Source organism: Diadema antillarum, unplaced genomic scaffold, assembly GCF_040938485.1.
Source record: "Diadema antillarum isolate AM-2024a unplaced genomic scaffold, OU_Dant_1.0 scf00000067, whole genome shotgun sequence".
Taxonomy (NCBI): domain Eukaryota; kingdom Metazoa; phylum Echinodermata; class Echinoidea; order Diadematoida; family Diadematidae; genus Diadema; species Diadema antillarum.
The window spans coordinates 867,982-893,530 of record NW_027270956.1 but is presented as its reverse complement, the minus strand read 5'-3'; the positions used below and the strand labels follow the sequence as shown (position 1 = coordinate 893,530).

General features: G+C 38.4%; 2 protein-coding genes across 2 annotated transcripts; one reads left to right on the top strand and one right to left on the bottom strand.

Moving 5' to 3' along the window:
- Nucleotides 1–11,964: 11,964 nt before the first annotated feature.
- On the bottom strand, nt 11,965–18,100 carry LOC139716575 (large ribosomal subunit protein eL43-like). The gene is made up of 4 exons (XM_071628105.1): nt 17,979–18,100; nt 15,049–15,177; nt 14,393–14,475; nt 11,965–12,247 (listed from the first exon to the last, which is right to left on the bottom strand). Exons 1-4 carry the CDS (start codon nt 17,979–17,981, stop codon nt 12,184–12,186), a joined length of 279 nt encoding a protein of 92 aa, XP_071484206.1. The 5' UTR covers nt 17,982–18,100; the 3' UTR covers nt 11,965–12,183.
- A 923-nt stretch (nt 18,101–19,023) lies between these two features.
- LOC139716588 (cytoplasmic 60S subunit biogenesis factor ZNF622-like) lies at nt 19,024–25,035 on the top strand. Its single transcript, XM_071628115.1, has 6 exons — nt 19,024–19,552; nt 20,228–20,428; nt 21,215–21,377; nt 22,469–22,611; nt 24,209–24,349; nt 24,908–25,035. Exons 1-6 carry the CDS (start codon nt 19,024–19,026, stop codon nt 25,033–25,035), a joined length of 1,305 nt encoding a protein of 434 aa, XP_071484216.1.
- The last annotated feature ends 514 nt before the right edge of the window (nt 25,036–25,549 follow it).

Genomic DNA, 25,549 nt, shown 5'->3' with positions numbered 1-25,549 from the left:
GACCCTAGTCCAGGCTAGAAGGCACCTAACCTTGTTTTTTGATATATACAATGTTTTTTGATGGTTTCTGGTCAATTCGAGGGTGCTGATTCCAAATCCGATTGATGCCACTCGCGTAACCTTGAGCATTTTCGGCAAAATGCAAAAATTCAAAATGGCCGCCAAATATGCTAATTTGGCCGTGATAATCAGAATAAGGCGCATTCTATTACCAATTATTCCGCCAAACTTTGTACATTTCCTTTCCTAGAGTTACTCCATCTATATTTACAAGAGAATTTTCGTTTCATATAGATTTATTTGGTATTTAAAGCTCATTTTCAATTCAAAATGGCTGCCATTCCTATGCTCATGTACGATATGAATGGTAAAAAAATGCATAGAAATATAGAACAAATTTACTGTATTTCCTGTCCCGTACCTAAGCTGTTATAAAGTGTTGCGTGTGCAACGCAAATATATTGGGTGCCACTTACAATAAATAGGCCCTACATGCATTTTTATTCTTCAAAATGGTCGTCAATTACTCTTATTCTGTACAATATGAATGGAAAAAATATATGCGGAAATAGAAAGCCAATTTGCTGGGTGGGTTTTTTTTTCTGACATCCAGCTACATCGTTTATTAAGATCTAGTGCTGATCATAATATCTGAAGGATGTTCTTAACAAAAAGTTATTCTTTAGTGATGAAAAGTCCTTATTTACCACATAAATTTGGATTATTAACTGAATTATTTGAATTATGAATGGTAATCCTTAGCTACGATGTTTAACACAATTTCTTATCTTTTATTCTGTTTCATCAAAGAATATAAGTGCACTACACATCACGCAAAAAAATCAATATACATTCCTGTTCTGCATGCAGGTTGCATATAAAAATGCAATACTCACACAATGTTAAGAACCTAGATACATGGTATTTATTAAATAATGTTGAAAATGGAGGGGAAGCTAGAAAGCAAGGCTTCTAACATGTATTTCACTGAAACCATTATTAATAGGGACAGAAATGGTGCAAGGAATTGGAGGGGGGGGGGGGTCCTGTGGTGAGTTTGAAATGGATCATAACTTCCATCACTTTATATGGTATGATTTAAAAGTACCGCTTTGATGTTATCGAATCTTGAATTAAAACAACAACAAACAGTGATGAAGGTATAAACAAAACTGTCCAAACGCAATACCTTTCAAACTATTCAAAACCAAGGACCAATGTGAAGTACCTCTTTCAGTTCTGTCACACTTCCCATGTGTTTATTACATATACTTTGACATCATGAGGTCATTCATTCTCGTCTTAAAACCAAAACTATTCTTTTTTATTGTCTTCAAAGATCTCTTTAATTTGATGTTTGGCAGCAGGCGACATCAGCCCCAAATTTGCAGGATTATAGGACTAAAGATGCATATCAGTCCGACCCGCAATTGCCTTTATTGCAACCACATCTGATGATGTTCAGCATTTCCATGACTTCCTCAAGGGTCAGAGGGTGATTATTTGAAATAGGACCAGGATGAAAGTCCGTTGAAGCCGTCTGGCTTTGTTGCCAGGCCAGAGACAGTTGAATATTGTAGGTAACTTGGATGGTCCATGGCCTCAGACCAGCTTCTGCACCATCCAGTTTTTGGGTCAAAGCTTTCAGTGATGGGGAGAGGGGGGGGGGGGGGGGGGGATCTAGATTGGCTTGTGGGATTTCAGACACATTGATGGCAGGTTCCGGGGGGAGGGGGGGGGGGGGAGGCATTTCATGAAGTGTTTCATCAAATATATATATATATATACATTTCTGAAAAAAAAAAAACTGTTATAAGCCTAAAAACCATTGCATCTGATTGTCTGAGAACAAATTTGTCAGACAAAACGCTTCATGAAATGCGCCCAGGTCAGGTTATCAGGTTATCATGACTGGAAGCCAAGATCAGGGTATGCGTAGATGGCACTGCACGGGGACACTTGCCATCCTTTCCTTCCAGCGTAAGGAGGGAGAGTGATTGAGCACCAGTGAAGGAGGGTAGACTTCCTTAGCCTATGCCTGCCACAGAAGGCTACCTTGAACATAATAGCGTTGACAAGATGGTTGCTAAGATGAAAGGCATGGGCCTAATGGTAATCTTGTAAAGGTTGAGGCAAAGTCTCCAGAAGGAGAATTACTCCTCTATTGTCTTGAGATGGGTCAGTACTCGGCTAACGTCATCCAAGGACATTCTATGAGACGTAAGGGTAAGGTCATCTGCACGAGCAAACTTCCTTCACGAAGTGATTATCAAGTCACCATGTTAAAAGGAGTGGAGTTAGTTTATAGCCACCCTGGAGGAGGCCATCATTCAGAGTATTAAGTCAGTTGCTCTGCGAAATCCTGAAGCTGCAAGTGCTGAAAATTAAAGACAAGCAGTGTGAAGTTGTTATAGCACTGCTTTCAGAATGAGGCAGCACTTAAGAAATCTTTGAGTCTCCCTGGACATCATACGCAAAGACATTCACTCCGAGAAAACTGGTGGTAAAATCCATCTATCGCGAGAACAGTGAAGCCTTTCACCTATCATGGCTACATTTTAGGCAACAATGTCAGCATGTCTATCGTCAGATAGCTCTGTGAATGGTTGCTGGTAAGGTTGGGCTTTGGATCTTCTGTAAAGGAGTGCTCAAGCAAGTCCCCATGTTTTTACCTTCTCTGTATGGCAAGATCACCCAGTGACCCCTAAGTACCTTGTAAGGCAATTGCAGGATTGCAAGGGTCGCGGTCGGGCAGGGCTGGGCAGCAGCAGAGGTGGGGGCAAACAAGTGTAAAACAAGCCCCTTGACTAAAATGGACTCATCCCATTATATCTATCATGAATCACCTGCATTGTACCAACACTGGTAAATATTTCATAATTCCACAATTCATCACCGAAGGAAAGGTAAGAGCAGTGTACTCATCTCCAGACACAAAAATGTGTCAATTTTACGGGTGTTGTTCGTTATTCCGAAGATTCGCTATTTCGAGGGTTCGTTATTCCGAAGGGTCGTCAATCCGAAACACACAAATTCCCTATACCTAGAGGTTCGTTAATCCGAAAATGAAAAAGGGTTCGTTAATCCGAAGGGTCGTCAATCGGAAACACACAAATTCCCTATACCTAGAGGTTCGTTAATTCGAAAATGAAAAAGGGTTCGTTAATCCGAACATTAATGTGGCGTTATTCCGAAGGTTCGTCATTCCGAAGATTCATTAATCCGAAAATGAAATTCGGAGAAATGAACCTTCGGACTAACGAATCTTCGGATTAAAGAGCCTTCGGAATAACGAACCTTCGGAATAACGAGCTGTAACCAATTTTACAGTGGCAAGTACACAAGTTCATGCTGTTACAATTTAACCAACCTTGAGCAAATAGGTGAAAAATCACGCCATCACAGAATCAGTGGTAAATCTGATCTACTTTATACAGATCAGACAGAAGGTCATTTGTCATTTGTATTTTCAAGCATATCATACTCTGGGTGAACATGAAAAACTTGTTTTTTTAATATCAGAGATTTTTTAAGGGAAGGAAGTGGGGTGGTCCCTTTTTTCAACTTTCCCCTGCCTCATGTTCCTTCTCGGAACTGTTTGTATAATATCGCTTTTAGATTAGAGTTATTTTAGGTAGTTCGATATTTTAGATAGTTATTTGGAAATTTCATTTATGTTATCATCTGAGATTTAGCTCAGTAAATCAGAGTAAATTTTATGAAGTTGAACATCTCAAGGCAAGTAGGTATCAAATGTTCATGTCTAATAATTCCTGATAAACGATCGTGATGATCAATTCAAGTTTTGTTGGACTTTTTCCCAAATTCCTTGTGAAAAATCCAGATTGAGGAAGCAAATTTGGATGATTGCATAACAAATAAAACAGCCTTAAACAACCTTCTGATTTCTTGTGATTTCTAATCAGCACTCGAATTAATAAACAGTGTTACTGCATGACAGAAAAAAAGAGAAAATTCGTTTATTTCCATGCACATTTTATCGTTCATATTGTACAGAGGTATATGAGTGGCATTCATTTTGAATTTTTGGAGTCATGGAGTCTGCTCTGGTGTCTGACTAGTCTGTGTCAATTACAAGCTTCAGACAACTGATTGATCCGAAAGGAGGAATGACCATAGCCAGGGAATTTCCTCGTAATTTATTCCTTTTTCAATCCCCGACACTTGGTATAATTATCCTTAAGAGTTGAGGAGCTGGTTCAAGGTTTTGATATCCAGTTGGCAGGATTGCTTGATTGATATTTCAGTCATCAGCAATATCTTTGTATGCCACTGTGGGCTTGGTTACTGGCTTTGGCATGTACAATAGAAAGTAAAGGCGTATCCCATTTGTCATTAGGCAAAATTACCAAATATCTCTTGAAAAACAACAACATCGAATATGCCTCATGTTAGATTATGGCCATAAATATATTCTGTCCAATTCCTTGCTCAATTCAATTAAAAATTTCAATTAAAAATGGCAATTCCAAATGTAATCCTGTGAAGTAATACTTTGCTGGAAGTGAATGCAGATTAAGGTTACTGTCAGCCAATTTTTTTCTGAAATAGATATTCACCAACCACCATCCCCCGGCCATGTCTGGGAAGTACGATCTGTAATCATTAAACCTTTTACCCTCATGGTGTGACAGAGGGGTAGAGCTGTGTAGAGACGAATATCTTCATGCATGCCATGTGCAAAGTACAGTGAATAAAGTGAGGCCAGTGAGCACCAAGATTACAGAAAACAAAGTGTAGCATGGAAGTGTAAATTCAGGTACAAGGTAGGTTTACACCTTTTGGGATGATAGTAATGAAGCTTTCCATCAATATATTTCATTCAATTTCTTCAGCAGTTGTTTAAACGAAGGGAATGAGGTCTGATGTGTCTGTACAGCTCCTTGCAAAGGGAGCACATTCTAAAAGTGGGCTTTTGTGATTCATTGCATAAGGCAGATAGTACCTGTACATGTATATAGTAACCTATTTATAGTGGCCACCTGTCTATAATGGTTAGTGGTAATGTTTGAGGGTGCAAATACCTAAATTTGACTTGTTAGTGTCGCCACAAGCTTCTGCAGTTGGCAATTGGCCAGTGTATGTTCTGAAACTTGCACAGTCACACAACGTCTGAGTATTTCCATGTGTCTGCTGATTATGGGCCGGTCAAGGTGAGATTCTTGTTTTATCAAATCATATCAAATCAAATTCAGATTCAAATTTATTCAAGAGTTTTCTGCATTGAACATATCACTTGTATTAAAAGTGAAATATAGTCATCACGTTTTCCATTTTTCAAAAATAACTTTAAAAGACTTTCGTACAATTGGAATATTCAGATATAAAACTAAATTAATGTACGATAGTCTTGCAACTGAATGGAACGATATGCTAATTTTGAGCTATATACGATATACGTATAAATGATGACCTGACTGCATTGTGGTGGAATGTATCGGTTGGATTGGAATGCAGAAGGCCGTCATTAAATAAGCTGATAGCTTGAAGGGACAACAGCCTTGGAAAAAGATACAATGTATAATATTGCATGTACAGTGTATTTAAAAGAAGCCAGGTTATAATACCAGGTTGCCATGGATATGCATATAAAATTCTGTCTGCTAGTCACAACCCATTTGAAAAAAAAAAAAATGTGATGTCATTTATGAGGATCAACATGCATGAAGGTACAAAAAATGGGATGTTTTATATACCATATGACAAGTACGAGTTTGTGTGTTCAATGGACTGAAGATTGCATTCTAACATCTTTAATGTAAGTTCTTTTTGTTCTTTGCATAAAATTTGTCAGTAGGCTTACATATAAAATAGCATAGAAGGCAAGCATACTTCATATCCTTGTAATGATACTAGCTCTACTTCCCTGCTGCATTTCTGCAAGCAATGCTTGCTTGTATGTTGCATACTAATTTTGCATCTGTATTGACAAAAGCTTGTCGTTTTGGAAGAAACTGGATTCTGGCGAGAATATACATTTGTATACCCACAATATTGTAAATGCATTCTTTTGATACATAGACATTCTTTTCGCTTTTTTTCTTCTTTTTCATTTTCCCACACATCCTTAGATATATGTGAGGACAAGTTGCTGATTTATCAACTAAATTCTTCTTTAGTTTCACGTCAGGCCTTGTTCGCAAGAGTTTGTTCCCGATTTTCTGGAAATTATGACAGGGTGAGGAGTCCTTGGCTAATGAATTGTGTGTCTAGGGCAGTCAAGTCATTCACATTTGCAGCTGATATTGTAAGACTCGCCTTTTGTCACAGTGTTGCACAATGCACACACATTTTTTCGACAACATTACACGAAATATCAAGCGGATGGTATAACAAATTGCGCTGCACTTGATGAGATTTCCTAGCAACTACGGAAAAAAGAAACAGCATGCCTTTGTAGCAATTGTTAGCAACCCAGATTTCAATACAAGCGTAAATGGAAAGTATCTTACACATAGCTCCTTTTGTGCATATTTCCTTAGTTCAGTAAGGTTCATTTTCAGTATTCATATTATGTAATAATTTACCAAAAATGATCCAATATCATGGGGAGAGTGTTGAAATCAACTAAAGAGACAGCACCCTGCTCTGTGTAGTGTCTTGAATACCACAGTGGTCTTTTTGTTCAACCAAAAGTGTGCATTATTGGTATTGTCTGGTTCAGACAATGAGCAAATGATCAAAAATCTAGGATAGAAGACTATTTACAGGACACTACTAGAAGTGAATGAATCCCTTCGTCATCTAATCATAACAAGGCCACAAAACAATGATTGTTTACTCAAGCTTACAATCATATATCTGTATATCAACATGTTATTCAGTTGGCAGTATAGTTCACAACAGGGATAGGATGGGCAAAAGGTTTTTAAAACATAATTAGGTGTGTTTGTATTTGTGTTTTCTCATTGGCATAGTTGTGTGCTGAGTACACAATTTTTTTTTTTTACCTGTGTTATTTTATGAGTGTGATGGTGTATGTTTTTTATGAGTGTGTTGGTGTGTGTGTAGACTTGATGGTGTGCATGCTTTGAAATTAACATAGGAAGGTTTGTTGGTTTTTTTGTTTGTTTTGTTTTTGGGCTTGTTCTTTTGGTAGCCAACTACTGGTAGTTGAGCAGTACAAAAAATATGACTAAAAGCATCCATCAGAATGAAGGGCACATATAAAAAAGTCATGATTGGCTCTACATCTGTCTGACATTGATAGACAAATTACTATTGAGGCACACAATATCCCTTTTATACACACTTCGCTTGTAAATGGTAGTGTATGGAATAATTTTTAACATAAATAGGAGGGGACAATCATGTCGTTAATCTGAACTGTGTTTTTGTCACTGATCAGTGTATCTGCTCATCAGCTTTATTTGTAGATGAGAATAAACACCCTGAAAACTTAAACCATTAATGACGTGTGGATTATGCCGTCCTCCTAATCTGTATACATGTATTGCTTTTATCACAACATTAAGTGACTTTGTATGGGACTGTGGCAGTTTCACACTGGAAGTTTGTCGAACCTACATTGCAGCCGAGTGTGGTGTACGAATACTATCACTGAATGCCAATAAAAAACCATGGCAACTTAGAATGCTTTGGCACATGGAAGGTGAATATTTGATATTTTTATGTATCTGTATTTCAATGGCTTTATGTAATGTTTGAGTACATTTGTGTTGAATTATTCATGAGCAAATCAATGAAATTAGCAAATGCAACAGAGAATGCAAGCCTATGTCAGTTTGTATACAGAATACCATATAATGGAAGCACCTGCTTCTTGATAATGTGTAATCGATTACTGGTATATACAAGAGGAAGGTATTAAGACGGTTTTACGTGATAGCAAAATGCAATAAAAAGTGAAATAATCGCAAAAAGGAGAGTTAAAGATTGTTCACTAAGCCCTGGGCAGGGTATTAAATGCCCAGTAGATGCATGCCTGTAGACCCAGCTGTTACTGCTTGTTTTATATGATGCACATGTGATAGATCTTTTTTGTGTGTGTGCTAGATTCCTTGTATCATATCACCACAGCTTGAGATTGCGTTCTTATATTGTGCAGGCTAGAATTGCATTGATACAGATTGTACATGTACAAGTATGTCCTTGATTCAAAACCAGAAGTAAGTTTTAGGAACCTTTAAAAAACAACAACACAGAATGCAAATGACTTGCATTTATTTCTTGACTAATACGATATGATCAAAGCAAACAATACAGTTACATTTTATAATCATGAACATTAATACCTTGTCAACTCTTTATTTATTAAAGAAAGAAGAAGAAAGAAGAAAACAATAATGTGTCCGTACCTATCCACATACTAGTACTCTCATAGACCTCCGTCTGTGCCGACAGGTTGGTTTATATTATCTTCAACATATTTCTCATCAATGATTATTATAGTGTTTGGCTTAAAGTGCACATGATAAAGGATATATGAATGTTGCATATGAATGGGTCAAAAGAAGATGGTTATTCTCAGAATAGATTTATGCTTTACGTAATACTGAACTTGACAGAGGCTCTGATTTTTAGATTAGCTGCAATATATACATGTAGTCATATATTTTATTTCATAAACATGATTTATATATATATATAATTATTGTTATAAATCTTTGTAATGTGTATAACTATTGGGAGAATTGCTGTTTTTTTATTTGTTTTTTATCGGGGTTCGCAATATAGGACGGCAGGAAAAAGTTGTTTCATTGCAAAACATTGCAGTCAAGTTAAAGGGATGGTTTAGTATTGGTGGAGATGAGGATTGGGCTTTTAACTTTACAAAGTAAAAACAAAGCTATCGTACTGAAAGGTGGGTCCCACCTTTTATTAGGATTGCTCTGTTTTGGATATCTCGGCCTTTCAAAACCAATTTTCATCAAATAAATATTGAATTCCTCGTTGAATTACATGCTCGTTCACATTAGAGGTTTCTCATTATCTCAGAAACATTATCTCAGAAACCTGAAGTTGGGTCTCAACCAAAACTATACAATCCCTGTAATGCAAGTCATCTGTATTTATTCAAACGAGCAGGTCACCCATTTAGTGCAGCATTTAAAAGTGAATGTATACCTTCTACTCTGCTGCACTTTTTCTTTGTCATACATGAAATTTAATTTCCAGAAAGCTGGACTTCTTTCCTGTTTTGGATCAATATTGTGATAAGCAAAAGTTGCATTTTATTTTCATCATGCATGTTTTCATTTCATGATACTGTAACTGGTAATGTGCGTTTGATATGCATAGCTTCTTTATTCTTCAAATATAACACGTAAAACATTGATATTTTCATTCACTTTGTGTAATATTCCCCCCCCCCCCCCCCCCCCCCGAAGCCTTCTGGTGTCTGAACAGTCTATCTTATCATTTTCACTTGTAAAAGTTAGGGAGATTTGTGTGTGTGTGTGTGAATTGGGCAGAGCTATGAACTGTATAATCCCAAGTATATGTGACCATAAAAGAAGCAAACTAACTCTGAAGATACTAAGGACTGAAAAAAAAAAATACCCTTAAAAAAAAGATGTGAGTTTGAGGGCAAATACTGCATGACTGCAATAACCTGGTCAAGGATACGAGATGAAACATTCAGCATTAACTTCATCGGGTTCAATACTTCATGGTCCCTACACCATGACAATCCCCCCCCCCCCAAAAAAAAAAGGTAATCGGAGAAACAATATTACCCCCACCCCACCCCCCCCAAAAAAAAATAGCGATAGATTAGTGAGATATTGAAGGCCTCAACACAGTGCACCTACATGTATCGTTGAATTTTGTTTCATGTTTTTATTTGAAGTCGTAGATTTTCTGAGTTTTTATTCTTCCTTTTACCATGCCAGCTGATTCAGCCTAGTGCACCTTGTCCCATCTTTCCTTCAACTTCTTGAGAAACAAAAGAAGACAAGAAAAAAACCCACCCAGACAGAAACCAAAACCAAATGTATTCTATAGATCTGAACACACCTAGCAAATACTGGAGCTAGAATTTTGAGTGTGAAATGCATGTACTCAAGACACTGTACCTCATCACATTGCTCAGCCTTGATAGTGTTCACCTGCATGGCATGTTCATACAAACAAAATAGTGTGTGGTTCAACTCATGTACATGTGCAAGTACTGCAAAAGTAGGTAGGTGCAGTAGTAATAGTACTGGGAATATATATACATGTAGGCCTACTTGTGATTGTACAAATTAATTTTCTATTTTGTTAACTTTAATACTAGATTGTGATGGTTATTCTGCATATCTCTCCTTTTCATGCACAAGTCCTGGAATATGTCGTATCTGCAGTTTTCACTCAATAATGCTTTGAAGTTGTCAAGGATTGAACTACATTCGTTGCATGTCTCCACAGTGGACTGTTTGTGAGTGATGACATAAATTTTGAAGCTTTGTGTAATACATTACATCATCCCACTTATCTACTGCATATATGCACTTGTATTGTAAATGTACAGTCTGTAGTCTGTACATGTATGTAATGTGCAGCCGTAATTTGCATCTCCAATCATCCTAAATTTAGAATGCTCACTTAGCTCTTTGACTTTGTCTCTTTAACTGAAACATTTCTTCAGAGTATGTGTATATCAACTTGAGCGGTTGGCACACAGTACCGGCAAAAATGAACAAACACTTTCTATTACATGTGTACTTTGAGTGAAAAGTCCGTACATTGTAGTTTTGTTTTTGTTTCTCTTTTCTGTATTATGTGTGGTTGCTGCTCATTAACTAATGTACTCTGTAATGTGTTATCAGTTACCATGAGGACTTTTGTGTTAAAGATTGACTTGATTTTTCATGTTGGTTCACATGTTGTGATTGCACACAATTTTGTACGGAATATCTTGGCACACGCGAGTATGAATTGCTCAGTGTACAAATAAATACATGTATGTATATCAATCTGATGCAATGTGATTCTTCCTCGTTGTGTGCATGTTGTACTGTATCAGTGATATTGTGGTATTAATTTAACAACACACAAAAACTCCCAACTCCCAAGAGGGTCAGTTGGTCAGTCAATAGTTTAAAGCTACTAAACAGCATAATTCTATATGCTGAGTAACTGTTGAATTGCTTACACTTTGCTATTGGAACTACATCGTATCAGCTACCAACTTGTCCTGGGGTCGAGGTTCCACCGTTACAAGTTTGTCTTTCTGCTGTATTATTGCATGCATTCCATACTTCTATAGGCCTTCAAATTTGAGAATGTCAAATGTACCAGGTTTTCTTTTTTAAAAACCACCCAGTCAAGACTTCTGTTATTGTATTGCATACCTTGTGTACATGAATTTGACATACAGTAATCTAGTTTGCTCTCATAATCCTCATCCTCTGCAACTAGAAGTGTGGATATTGACAGACAACACACCCATACACACACACACACACACACATACACACACACAAATTACTGCCACAATAGTGCATCTCCTTCCTTCCATCAACTTTCCAATACCTAATGAAACCAATGGAATTTAAAAAAAAAAATGAACTCCAAGAACAAGTCATAAATGTCCCCATTTTTAAATATTTCTCTGTATCTAATGATGGACAGAACTATTGCTGTGGAAGGAAACATTTTAAGACACCACATTTGTACCAGACAGAGGCATGATTTAGGGGTTTGCAAGTGTCGTAATCAGAAATAATTTCAATTACTCTACGGCAGCACCCAGAAAAAGCCCAATCACTTGTGAGTAACTAAGCTGTACCCCAATGGAAGACCAGCTACTGCAGCTGGATATGGGCCATCCAGCCATCTTTTCTCATATGGAAATGACACACACACACACACACACACACACACACAAACAAACAAACAAACAACCTGTCCTGAGAGTAGCTGCACTTTACTGTAATTGCACACATATCTAAAATAAATGAGCAGGAGATTCAGCTGAAGGAGACAGAGAACCAAGTACATTTATTCCAACTGGTACAGTGTTGCACCTGATAAAGTGCTACATAACAAATCCCATGAATTGAGCACAGATCCCTGGTTATGTGGGAGGTGGGGTGTGAAGTCACTTGTGAGCCTGGTGTGAGGTTTCATGATCCAACTTTTTCAGTTTGCAAGAGGAAAATAGTCCACCTCTGCATGTGGTGAATGGTATTACTTTGGGGCAGCTGGAAGGAGTACTTAGACGTCTTGCATTTCCCGGAGACGACGCACAATGCTCCTGGTGGTTGAGGCAGCAGTGGTGCTGTAAAAACAAAACAAAACACAACAACAACCCAAAATTAAAATGGGTGATTTCCTCCATTGCTTATCAATTTGGGGATCTGCAGTCCTGTATATGGCATATATTTGGCCTGTCTGTTTTTTTTTTTTTTTTTTGTGAATCAGGACTTCAAGACAATTTCGGGAGTGATTAAATTGATGATTGTGCAGTACAGTACGGAACGGAAAAATGTACGCATGCATGTCATATTCATGTCGGCACATAAGAGTTAATATTTCTGTGTTATTAATTCGTGAACATTACCCTAACTCACAAAATTTGTGAAAATAAAAACCTTGCAAAATGTTCGGTCTATACAGTAACTTATTAATCCCACATGTTGAGTTTTGAATTTAGCCTTGTCTCTGCTAAAAAACTAGAAATTTCGTGCTCGGTGGGTCGCGCAGCCGAGCACATGTATCCCCCGAACCCACAGCATCAAGAAGCAGACCCTATTGGATTTACCTTTCATTTATAAAGACGGAACAAGTGAGGGCACCATCACCAAAAACCATAGGCATCTTTGTCTTATCATAATACACCTTCATGCCAAATTTGAAGATTGAAAAACTGCAGCCAGTAGGGCGCTCACAAGCAGACCCTATTGAATTTACCTTTTCATGTATAGAGACGGAACAAGCGAGGGCGCCATCACCAAAAATAGGCCTCTTCGTCTTATCGTAATACACCTTCATACCAAGTTTGAAGATGATCGAAGAACTGCAGCAAGTAGAGCGCTCACAAGCAGACCCTATTGATTTTACCTTTTCATGTATAAAGACGGAACAAGCGAGGGCGCCATCACCAAAAACAATAGGCCTCTTCATCTTACCATAATACACCTTCATGGCAAATTTGAAAATGATCAAAGAACTGAAGCCAGTAGAGCGCTCACAAGCAGACCCTATTGGATTTACCTTTTCATGAATAAAGAAGGAACAAGCGAGGGCGCCATCACCATATACAATAGGCCTCTTCGTCTTACCATAATACACCTTCATGCCAAGTTTGAAAATGATCGAAAAAATGATCGAAGAAGAACTGCAGCCAGTAGAGCGCTCACAAGCAGACCCTATTGGATTTACCTTTTCATGTATAAAGACGGAATAAGCGAGGGCGCCATCACCAAAAACGATAGGCGTCTTTGTCTAACCATAATACACCTTCATGCCAAGTTTGAAGATGATCGAAGAACTGCAGCCAGTAGAGCGCTCACAAGCAGACCCTATTGGATTTACCTTTTCATGTATAACGACAGAACAAGCGAGGGCGCCATCACCAAAAACAATAGGCGTGTTCGTCTAACCATAATACACGTTCATGCCAAGTTTGAAGATGATCGAAGAAGAACTGCAGCCAGTAGAGCGCTCACAAACAGACCCTAGTGGATTTACCTTTTCATGTATACAGACGAAACAAGCGAGGGCGCCATCACCAAAAACAATAGGCGTCTTTGTCTAACCATAATACACCTTCATGCCAAATTTGAAGCTGATCGATAAAGAAACGCAGCTGGTAGAGCGCTCACAAGGAAATCTCTGCGGCGGCGGCGGCGGCGGCGGACGCGGACGCGGACGCGGCGCGACGAGGCCAAATCCATAGTATCCTCCGAACTCTGTTCGGGGGATACAATAATACTAACTCATCACTGTTTGCCATTAACACAAATTTGTTCCAGCAAATTGTCCCAACTTTTCAAGTGCCCATTGCATCCAGAATTGCATCCCAATACCAATTGCATCTAGATGCAGAACACATTACAGATGATTACATCACTCAAATCTGGAGTTTACAAATGAAATTAATACTGGCGAATACAGTCAATCAAAATCATAATCATTATTCATAAATGTACACAAGCCAACTCAACAAAATAATTTCTTGTTGTCAGAATTATCCATAGGCCGATTTTGCTACAACATGCATTTCCCACAGACACCTGCCAGAGTATACTCGGGACTCGTCCTCAATGGGTTAATACATTTCTATATCAACTACGTGAAACAAAAAAATACACCCCTTCCCCCCACCAAGAGGAGGAAGAAACAGATGAGAAGGACGACATAGGCATTTATGACAAAAGGTCAAATCAATGCCCAAGCTCTTCCTCATTGACATCACACCCACCTGTAAACCCATGCTCCACCAGCGACGGTCTTGCGACAAATCTTGCAGTTCCAGATGCCTACAACCTTCCTCTTCATGGAATCCTAAGGGGGAGAAACCAGCACACATGTTAAATTATTCCAATTCAAAACTTTAATGGTACAGCACTGTAGTATGTTGACTCCTTTAAATGAATATCAGACCAAGTTATGAATTTACTTTGTCACATTACACATCGACAGGGAATTGACAATTGCATTGACAACTGACTATAATATTCAATTATAAGACCTATTTTTGATGACTCATTCATTAAGCCTACATTCTTGTGAATATCAAAACTTTTTTTCTCTCTTTTTTTAATTGGACACAACACAGATGCACAAGTCTGGATTCAAGCTAATCAGATATTTCACCCCCCCCCCCCCCAATGTACTTGGGAAGACATTACCCATATTTTCTCTGACAAACACAAATGTGAGTGTCTCTCAAGTCATATGATCCAATCTAATTGCATCTCTACTGTCTTTTTAAAAAAAATCAAGAAACATTATGGGACTCTAACAAATGGGTCACAAATCATAGGTCCCTATGGATTTGGCCCACGCACAGTTTTATTCCTTTCCATGACATTTTGTATGTTTTGGTTATCAGTATCCAGATACACTGTGATTTACCTTTCCACAAAAGACACAGGTGCACTTTCCGTGCTGGGAAATCTCGATCTTCTTCACCATCTTACGGAGGGAGGCACCATAGCGGGTACCGTACTTCCCGGTGATTCCAACCTTTCGTGTGCGCTTGGCCTAGATAGAAGGAAATAATGGAAACTCTCAGCATGAACTTAAATACTAGTATTACAACAACACTGTAATTGATGGAGCTACCCTGTGAAAACAAGACCAATAAATAAATATCCAAACAGACAAATAAATAAACAAATAAAAATTGGTGAATGCTCCTCTCATGCTACAAGATACAAGCCTACCACAAATCTTTACAAATGAAAAAATGACTGTGTCTCTGGGGCATTTCATCAAGTGTTTTGTCAGTGCCTTTCACTGACAAATTTGCTCTCAGCCAGTCAGACAAGGTTATCAGTACCTTCATACCACACATATACTTGCACAATACCAATCAACAAAAATGGACTGATAAAATGGGCACAATCTCTGACAAAAGTGAAATTTCCTCACCGCAATGACAACATATCGCATCAAAAATTTCTTTTGAGGGACTTGAAACCACGGGGTCGTCGATCGCGCGATCCTTGCGAAAATTTGCAGTAAGGTAGAGGCCAATGTAATCTACAAGACTGTATAGTTAGATTTTTCAAATTTAAATTTATGTATTTTATATTAATTAATTCATGCTAATTTATGCAAAAATAATGTTTTGCCTATAAATAAAAAAATAAAGCTCCACGACTTCTAATTTTTGGTGAATATATTCTTTTCAATATCCTCAACAATAACATTGAAGCAAAAATTCAGATTCATAATTATTTCTTATGTATATTATTGTTTATTGAATTTCTTTTGTATTTCATTATTTTTTACTTTTGTTTTTCTTGGGGTTTTTTTCGTCAAAATTTGTCGCAGAAACTTTTCAAAGCATAATTAGGCTAAAATAAATCATTATCAGCCATTGAAAGTAAAAATATTTATTATTATGTGAATTAATTGCAAAAACACAATTTACATTGGATTTGTACACAAAATTTTGTTTTTGAGCAATTTTTGAGTCGACAAATTTTTTTCAAAGGGGCGTGGCTTCAAAACGGTATGCCCGGGAGCAACAAATTTGGTCTCAAAAGTTGCGCAATACTTGAAAGAAAAAAGTCATAAAATGTTGCGGCGAGAGCATCATGCGTTGCGGAATAATCACACGAAAAACGCCCCCCCCCCCCCCCCAGTGGGAATAGGGTTAAGAAACAAGTGTCTAAGAAACTGGATTTTTTGTTGTTTTCCCGATTTTCATCGATTTTAAAATATATGTCCTCACGTAAAATAGATTTAAAACTTTCACAAGCCGATGTAGGCCTTCATTTTTTTTCTGGATGTGGATGTTACCATAAAAAAAAAAAAAAATCAGAAAAACACGAGAAAGACATCAACAACACCGCCAGAATTGCGATCCCTGTTTGCAGCCGAATCATGTGCACCAGCTATTTTCACGTGCTTTCACAATGGGAAATGGTGCTTCCGCAACGTTCGTGAGCCATGTGAAGGCATTTCAGCTGAAGATAGCAGAGCACGCACGCTTATTGCATAGGAATTGTACTTCGTGCCGCAAGCTGAGCTACTACCATGGCGCATATCCGCAAAAACTGTGCCGGATTTTTGCCCTGGTCAATCTTGAGCACTGCATTGTCTGGGTCATATATATTTTTTTTTTATGAATGATATTGGTAACAATAGCATTTAATTCATAAATAATCTTTTCTATCATTAGAGGTAGTCTAAAGCAAGTGGCCCTTGATTCGTCCATGAATAGACCACTCTTACAAATAAAAATTCACTGAAACTCATGAATGAAAAATGGCGCATATCAAGTGCAAAATTTAAACTATGCAACTACCTCCACATGTGTTCCAAAGAGCACAACAGTGGGCCACGTCGCCGGACCCCCAAAATCATTGTCGCGACACTCCCGGGTCAACTCGCATAAGCAGTTCAACGGGTAAGTAAACGGGTAAGTAAAGTTGCACATTCATTTTTATTCATGAATTTCAGTGAATTTTTATTTGTAAGACTAAGAGTGGTCTATTCATGGAATCCTGTCGAATCAAGGGCCACTTGCTTTACAGTTTCACCCACGCGTGGCTCGCGCGCTAATACATTCGCATAGGCAGGGCGAGTGCACGGGGCAGTACGTTGCGACTGTCGAACCACGGTCACCTGGTGCCTAACAATAGTCACAGGCGTTCGAACGATGGTTGCAGCGCAAGCGTATGGATCGTGCACACTATTTTGATTCCGCAACTTAAAATGTTGAATCAAGGGCCATGCCACTTGCTTCATATGAATTGGTTGAAAATAATGTGCCCAATTTGTGTAGTGTGGAAAAACCCTTGGCCTTAAATCAAACTGCCGCAAATGGGGTAGATTTATTGGTATTACTCGAAATGGATGCAGCAGCAGCAGCAGAGCATTCACACAGTCCCACCCCTGCAGTATCATGTCTGGACTTTGTTTTCTGACCAGTTTGATTCAAATGAAATTTGATTTGTGATATCAATCTACGATCTACAACCTTCAGATTCATCAACGAGGATTCATTCACAAGAACCCATCCTCATCAAGGAAAGGAACAGCTTATTCTCAATTAACTACCAAACCATCACTCTGAGTAGCGGCTGGAGTAGAATTTACATGTTCACAAAAACACAAAACGCAAAACTTAAGTTGTCGTTGGACTCTGCGGCAGAAGACACGGGACAACCCATCTATTTTTCTCAAAAATATTTAGTATCTGAGATACTAAGAACCTAGTGTGACAGGAAATACTTTAAGCAGTTTTTAATCCTTATCGTCTTTAAATAATAGGTGTATATGTAACAGATCTTTCGAGATTTACATGGATTTCTTGAGCATTAGGTACCAACCATTTCTCCCAGTGTTCCGCGAACTCTTGAAAAGGTCTTTTACAGTACAGTGCGTACGGACAGTAATTTACATAGCTAGGTACAGGTGCTAGTGGGTGCGTGCGCGTACACACATCGATCACATCCATAGTCAAGAGATAAGCACAGTACAATGTACTAGTATTCATACAGTCAGCTCTGAGTGGTGTAGTTCAGTGGTGTAGTTTCGTAAAAATAATGCAAGAATCAGGAAATATATTTATTGTAAAAATCATAATTTTGGCACGTAAATTTGTTTAAAAATTATTGACAATAGAAAATATGTATATTTTTTGTTTTTATTCATTTCTAAGTTCTCCGTCGCCAGCAGCGCAGGTGTAATAATCTTTGTCTATGGAAAAAATTGGCAACGTTGCGAAAAGTTGTGCAATCTACTTGTACTCTGACCACTCTGACTCCACACACATGCACACGTACAGTTATACACACACAGCTCAGCTAGCTTGCCAGGCCTAGTAAAATACAGTACATGTAGAGTATCTAATCTGCTGTACATAACGTCTGTATTTCCATCTCTTAATATAATACACACTGACACACTGCCAACTGGAGAAGCTACTCAGATTGTGTCTCTTGCACGGTAAGTGTTTAGACTCATTAGACTTAGAGTTACATGACTTTTGTTAGTCTACGTTTAACTACTTCTTGAGTAAAACGCGTTGTCCGTCAGTGGCGTCACTCGATTTTACTACTTTATTTGAGATCGTTGACAAAGTCACAAACAGGTGCAAATAAACATGTTTTTACACTAGATCTAGCAGTAGCCAAAGTATAGCACCAAGATGTGTCATGACACATTGTGTGTGTTCTTAAGTTTGTCATTCAAAGTTATGCATGGTTTGTGCATGCAGATTACCGTTTGTAAATTGATGAATCAACTCGTTCCATTTTGTTAAGAAAAGGCGATAAATTTACTTAGATATTAGAGCCCTACATTTCCCCTTTTTTATTTCAATCTTATTATAGATTAAAAAGATTATCCAGAGAAAAATAAGAAGAACGAGACATGTCGAGTGCAACATTCACCTGCATCTCGTGCCGAGTGGCGTTTGCCAGCGCTGATCTACAGAGGGCCCACTACAAGTCCGATTGGCATCGCTACAATCTCAAACGCAAGGTGGCAGAGTTGCCCCCAGTTACTGCAGCTGAGTTCAAGCAGCGCGTCCTGGCACAGCAGTCAAAGTCTGCCGAGCAGGAACGTGACACTTCCAAGTACTGCAGCCTGTGCGGGAAGCACTTTGGGACGGAGAACGCCTACACAAACCACCTGAATTCCAAGAAGCACAAAGAGGCGGAGTCCAAGGCCAAGGCGTCGGAGAACAAGGACAATCGCGATGAAGTGGCAAAGAAAAATGCCAAAAACAGGCAGGAACAGGCCCGTGTGGATGCTTACGAGGGCCAGAAGATGAAGAGAGAGGAGACGGACAAACGAAAGGAGAAGCGACTTAATGACAACTCTGGTTCATCCTCGTCCTCATCATCAAAGCCTCAGAAGGGGTCTGAAACTGTGTCCTCGAGAGTGCCTGCTACAGAAGGTAATTGATGACTTCAGAAGGCCATCCGCATGATGCAAGATCAAAAAGAGCTCACTTCTCTGTTGACTATCTGTCTAGATATCTTTGGTACTTCATTGCATTTCAAGATGTCCTATAAAATTTCATCAGAATTTACAAATGATGGAAAACTGTTTATTGTCTTGAAATATTGATAAGTTGCATAAAGTCATATTTCAGAACACACATGAAGCTATAATGTTTATACATTTAGTTATATTGAATGAGACTAAGCGTTTGTCGCATTCATGTTTTTCATGAGCAAGGCTTGCCTAAGGGAACACCTTCCGTCAAGTTATTCAAAATTTGCAGTGACAAATGTTTGTTGTTATTTTTAGTGATTAACAGTGTTTCCTTGGGTGAATGCTTGATGCTCCAAACTTGAAATATGCATTTTGGCAAACTCCTCATAATTGCAGTGCCCCCATTGCACATCAGGGAATGATTTCCCTTCTCAAATTTGAATAGTAATCGGGGAGTCAATGGACATGTACTTTGAAAGAAATGATGTACTGTACAATTCAATGTAATGAAACTGCTTAACAAGTGGCATTTTGTATAGCAGTCGTACCAAAATGCATAGCATATTACTTTGCGATACCAGGAACAGTATTTCCAGCACATTGGGCATGATTTTTGTTTTGTTCTGTTTTCCAGCAGATATGGACGCAAGTGATGAGGAGGATGCAGAGTGGGAGGATGTGGAAGGAGAAGAGATCCCAACAACGGACTGCCTCTTTTGCAGCCACTCCTCATCCACGATGGAGAACAACTTGAGTCACATGACCACCGCCCACAGCTTCTTCATTCCCAATGTCGAGTACCTGGTCGACATGGAAGGCTTTTTGACGTATCTAGGTATAGTAGGAGATATACATGAAATATTAATATTGCTTTAATAGATAAGGAATTATTTTCTAACAATGCAAGGGAACTTAACTTGATGTAAATACTTTTGTTGCATAAGTAGAACATATATTGTATATTTGCAAATGCTTGTAATATATTTGAATTAGAAATTTTCTCTTTAGGTGCAATTTGAAACAAAAACCTGGGCAAGGAAGGGATCAAATTGTACTGACACCTGCCAGAGCTATTGTGTAATTTAGGATCTCAAATCTTTGCAGTAAAAGTTATGATGACATTTGTCTTTGAAGAAATACCCTGGATTTTTCTCAGTTTCTGCAAAGATTGCAAAATTGCAATATGTGGTTAACATTTTGGATAAAAAAGAGTCATAGCACTCATATACCAGGCCTACATATACCATTGGATTATAACTCCAGCTGGTATTATTTGTATGCTTAAAAGTGTAGCAAAGTTGAATTTTTATGTAAAAAGTATTGCAATTTAGTAAAATGTACAGGCGACTCCCGTTATAACAAAGTCCTTGGGATGGGCAGTTTCTTCTGTTATATTGAAATTTCATTGTAGCTGAACAAATAAAGTGTATAAAGATTTAGATGATAATTTTGGGACCTGAATTTTTAATACATTGTATCCGAAATTGTGTTTAAAGCCATATTATAACGTGAGTGCACTGGAGTGATATGTACTGGCTGTGATTTGTGTAGCCCGAACACTGTCAGTTGTTTCATTCAAGATCTTTTGAAGAAATTTTTTTTTTCTTTTTTCCTTGTGAAGGTGTTAAAGTTGGACTGGACTTCATGTGTCTGTGGTGCAACCAGAAGGGCAAGACATTCTTCTCACTCGATTCAGTGCAGCGTCACATGAGGGACAAAGGCCACTGCAAGTTGCTGTATGAGGGAGATGCCATCTTTGAATACTCAGATTTCTACGATTACAGGTTAGTCTCCCTCCAGGCTGATCTTCATTTCACTGTTCGAAGTTTTTTATTATCTCTGCACTGATTTCTGTGTGGTAACAAATTGTATGTACAAGTGTATAAGAGGAGTTCAGAGACTATTTGAATTATAGAGCAGAGTGCTGTCAAATGGAGTTTATTTTAAGCCAGGCACATCTGCAGATATCTCAGTTGAGAAAAACACATTTTATTTGCTGTGTTTTTATTATGGTCAGATATGGATATGAAGGTAGAGACCTGTAACTTTATGGTGATTTTGCTGGCAGATAGCATTGATTTGTTCAATGCAGTAAAGTATGTAAGACTTTGATGAGGGAGAAGGTTGGTATGTGTTGGTAAACATGCATAAGTACATCTGTATACATATGCCTGATGTAAGTTTAATTACCTCTGCCAAGGGAGGAGGTTTTGTTTTTGTTACCGTTGGTTTGTTTGTTTGTCCGTGTGCAAAATAACTAAAAAAGTAGTTAATGGATTTGGATGAAACTTACAGGAAAGGTTGGGGATGACACAAGTAACAAATTATTAAATTTTAGTAGTGATCCAATAATTTTTGGGAATTTATGAAGGATTTTTGATATTTTGACAGGTAGGGTCAATGAACTTGGAGTTCAAGCTGCGCATTTTTGAGGTTTTCAAACGCACACTAAAGTGCTTGCTCTAGTTTCTGCTAAGGCGAGGCGCGCCACGCAGCTGAGGGTTAATGACGTAACAAAGGCTTCTATATTGGGAAATCAGGCGATTTTTCGGCATGTATACCTATGGGTGGAAATCACTGATCTCTATGGAAGAGCCCAAAGAGCTTTTCCCCAGTGGGGGAGAGGAGAAAAATCTCTTTGGGAAGAGCAAGATCATTGGTGGAAAGTAGCTGCTTGGCAGATGTCTGCGCTCTCAGAGTGCTTTTCTAGTTACTCACTGTTTTTTGGTGGATCTCTCTACCTCTCTGGCATGAGACTTGCTGTCTTTCTCTTGAGCATTTAGTCATCTGAACCCGTTTGAAAGTAACTCTCAGATGACGATTTTTGGTGTCTCTCATCTTGGGTGTCCTTCCTGAATCAATGTCTTGAAACTAGGAAAAGTTATCCCGACTTTGACAAGAGGAATGGTGGAGCCATTGGAGGAGATGTGGAGGAGGAGGAGGAGGAGGAGGAGGAGGAGATGGAGATTGGCAGCCAAGAAATCCACCAGGAGGGCTTTGAGCTTGTCCTTCCATCAGGTAATGCTCTGAACACTTCATCAATGTTTAGTGTTAAAGGACAAGTCCACCTTCATATACATATACATAAGGATTGAGAGAATGTAGTAATATTAGTAGAACGCATCAGTGAAAGTTTGAGGAAAATCGGACAATCCGTTCAAAAGTTACGACTTTTTAAAGTATTTGCGCAGTCACTGCTGGATGAGAAGACTACTACAGTGTATGATGTCACATGCGTACAATAATATAAGGAAAATAAAAAGAGAATTTCACAAAACTTTACTTTTTGAATAAAGTGCACATTTCTTCAACTTTTTACTGAGGTATGTTACGGGTAATATTATTCCCCCTGCCTTCTGAAAGAGAGAAGTCAAGTGTTCTTTTGTTATGCGAGAAAAATGAAAATATGTTAAATTTTCTTTATTCTTTCTTTATATCGTTGTACACATGTGACATCACAAGCTATAGTAGTCTTTTCATCCAGCCGTGACTGAGTAGAAACTTCAAAAATTCATAACTTTTGAATGGAGGGTCCGATTTTCTTAAAACTCTCACTGATGTGTTCTACTAATATTGCTGCATTCACTCAACCCACATGTCTATGAAGGTGAACTTGTCCTTTAAGGTTGAGGGGAAAGATTATACTTGTCCTTATTTTTTTTTTTTTTAGTAGAGCGGGTCTCCGTATTGTTGAATTACAACCCTTTATGACTTGGGAAACATTACTCGAGTCCTGTATAAAAGTAGAGCGGGTCTCCGTATTGTTGAATTACAACCCTTTATGACTTGGGAAACATTACTCGAGTCCTGTATACTCATTGGTACCAGGTTGCATAGAAGGTTTTTGGAAGCTTGTGTAAATGCAGTTTTGCTTGTCCATGCCATAAAAATGTGTGATTGTGACTGGTTGGGACTTTTGACATGTTAACCATGAAGTAATTTTGCCTTGAAATAAGGCTGAGTTACCAAATCTGTAACAGGGCTTGAAACCATCTGTAGATTACACCAAGGAATGATATTGATATTTATCACTTTGAGGTCAGCAGTGGAAGTCAGACTGCCAGTATAAGGCGGTAATTAGGAAGGAGAAAAGTCTTGGAAAGCGTTTGCATGAAAGAAGGGACGTAATGTGATGATTGAAAATGCAGTACTTGTTAGAAAATAGTTCTCACACCAAAATGCTGGCAAATTGAATTACATTACAATTATATAGGGAAACCCTGTTACAATGAGTTTGCTTCAACGAGGAACCAATCTTAACTAGGCGAATTAGGCAGACCTGATCTCAATGACTGTATTTAGCTGGTCTCTTTTTTAGTACCTTGTTAAATCAGGGTTTCCTTGTATCTACATGTAACATACTTTATCCCACATTCATGCTATTTGACGTGCGATGTTATGAATAATCTTCAACATTTAGAAGGGAAGTGGCTACTGTAAAATTATCTGATTGTGCTTAGATTATTCAAGTTGAGTTGCTGTAAAATGTGTTCTTACTCTTGTGATTTGTGTGGTTTGTAAATTTGTTTCAGAGAAAACTGTGAATAAAATGAAGTACTGGTATTAGTTTCTGTGTCACTATAGGCAAAAAGCATCTTGCATTTGTCCCGTGCAGGAGCCAAGATTGGTCACAGAGACTTCTCCAGGTACTACAAGCAGAACCTTCCACTTGAGAGAAGGGTGGTGAAAAGCAATCCAGCCCTCATTGGCCGACTGATGAGCCAGTATAAGGCTCTTGGTTGGCATGGTAACAAAGGTGAGTTGATTGCTGCATATAAATGCTTTGCAGAAGGAAACAGTGAAATATGCCACCATTATTTTAGTTTTAGCTTGAATTACAAGGAACTTGTCAATGGTTTGTCCTCCGTTATTGTGGTATTTTCGTGTAGCACATGTGAGGCATTCATATGTCTGACAAGATTGTACAATATTGCCAAAGAGAAGTAATGTTATTATGATTTGTAAAGGTAGTCTGTTCATTAGAAGGGAGTCATTGAATTGTGATGACATTATTAAATTTTGGGTAATGAATTCCCAGAATCATTCAATAACTTAACTTACATCGTATTTGTTTGTCTTCATGTGTGCAATTGTGTCTCTTTGACCAAGTTTGGCATTTGACTGTTTTTTGGACTTTGTGGACGCATCATTGAAATGTAATATTCACCCAAACAGCTATCTTCAGAGATAGAATACAAGACTGGTGTAGTGTCACAGATTATGTTTCTTTGTCACGTCTTTCTAATGTTGTTGTTTTGCTGGTCACACAAGTTAGTTTGTAACCTTTGACCTCTGCTCTCTGCCCCTTGTGCAGGAGAGGCAGCGGAGAAGATGATCCAGGACCTGCGCTACGTCCAGAAGTTCCGCAGCCGGCAGCACCTGTCCCTGGGTACCAAGGCCAACATGTTGCAGAAGCATTTCCGGAGTCAAAACCCCATATAAGGCTGGAGGAGATCTTGACACCTCTGTCACTAGTCAAGACAGAGATGGACTATAAGCTGAGCCATGAACATTTTGAATATGACAGCAGACATGTTTCGTGCTGCGACGATAGTTTGAAAATTGAGTCTTTATCCTACGACAAAATAGAGCTGTGTCAAGTACATGTAACCACTTTTGGGGGTTCAACCATGATTAGATACTTGACACATTAACCCAAAGAGCTGTAAAGAATAAAAAGAATGAAAGAGGTTGTGTATTATGTTGAATTCAACGGAATCAGCAGCCCATTCTCACAAATAACAATGGAATGAATATAAAAAAGATAAGTCAACAATAGTGATGTCTCCCTGATGCTGCTTCAGAGAAGTTGTGCCTTCTTTTATGGACCTGCACCCTCTGAGGGATTAGTGGGTGCCCTAAAAAGCAATGCAAGGGAAGAAGTGATATATACCATCTGAGGCAGACATTTTTAAAAAAAATATATGTATATTTTTATGAAACCAAGTAATGAGAT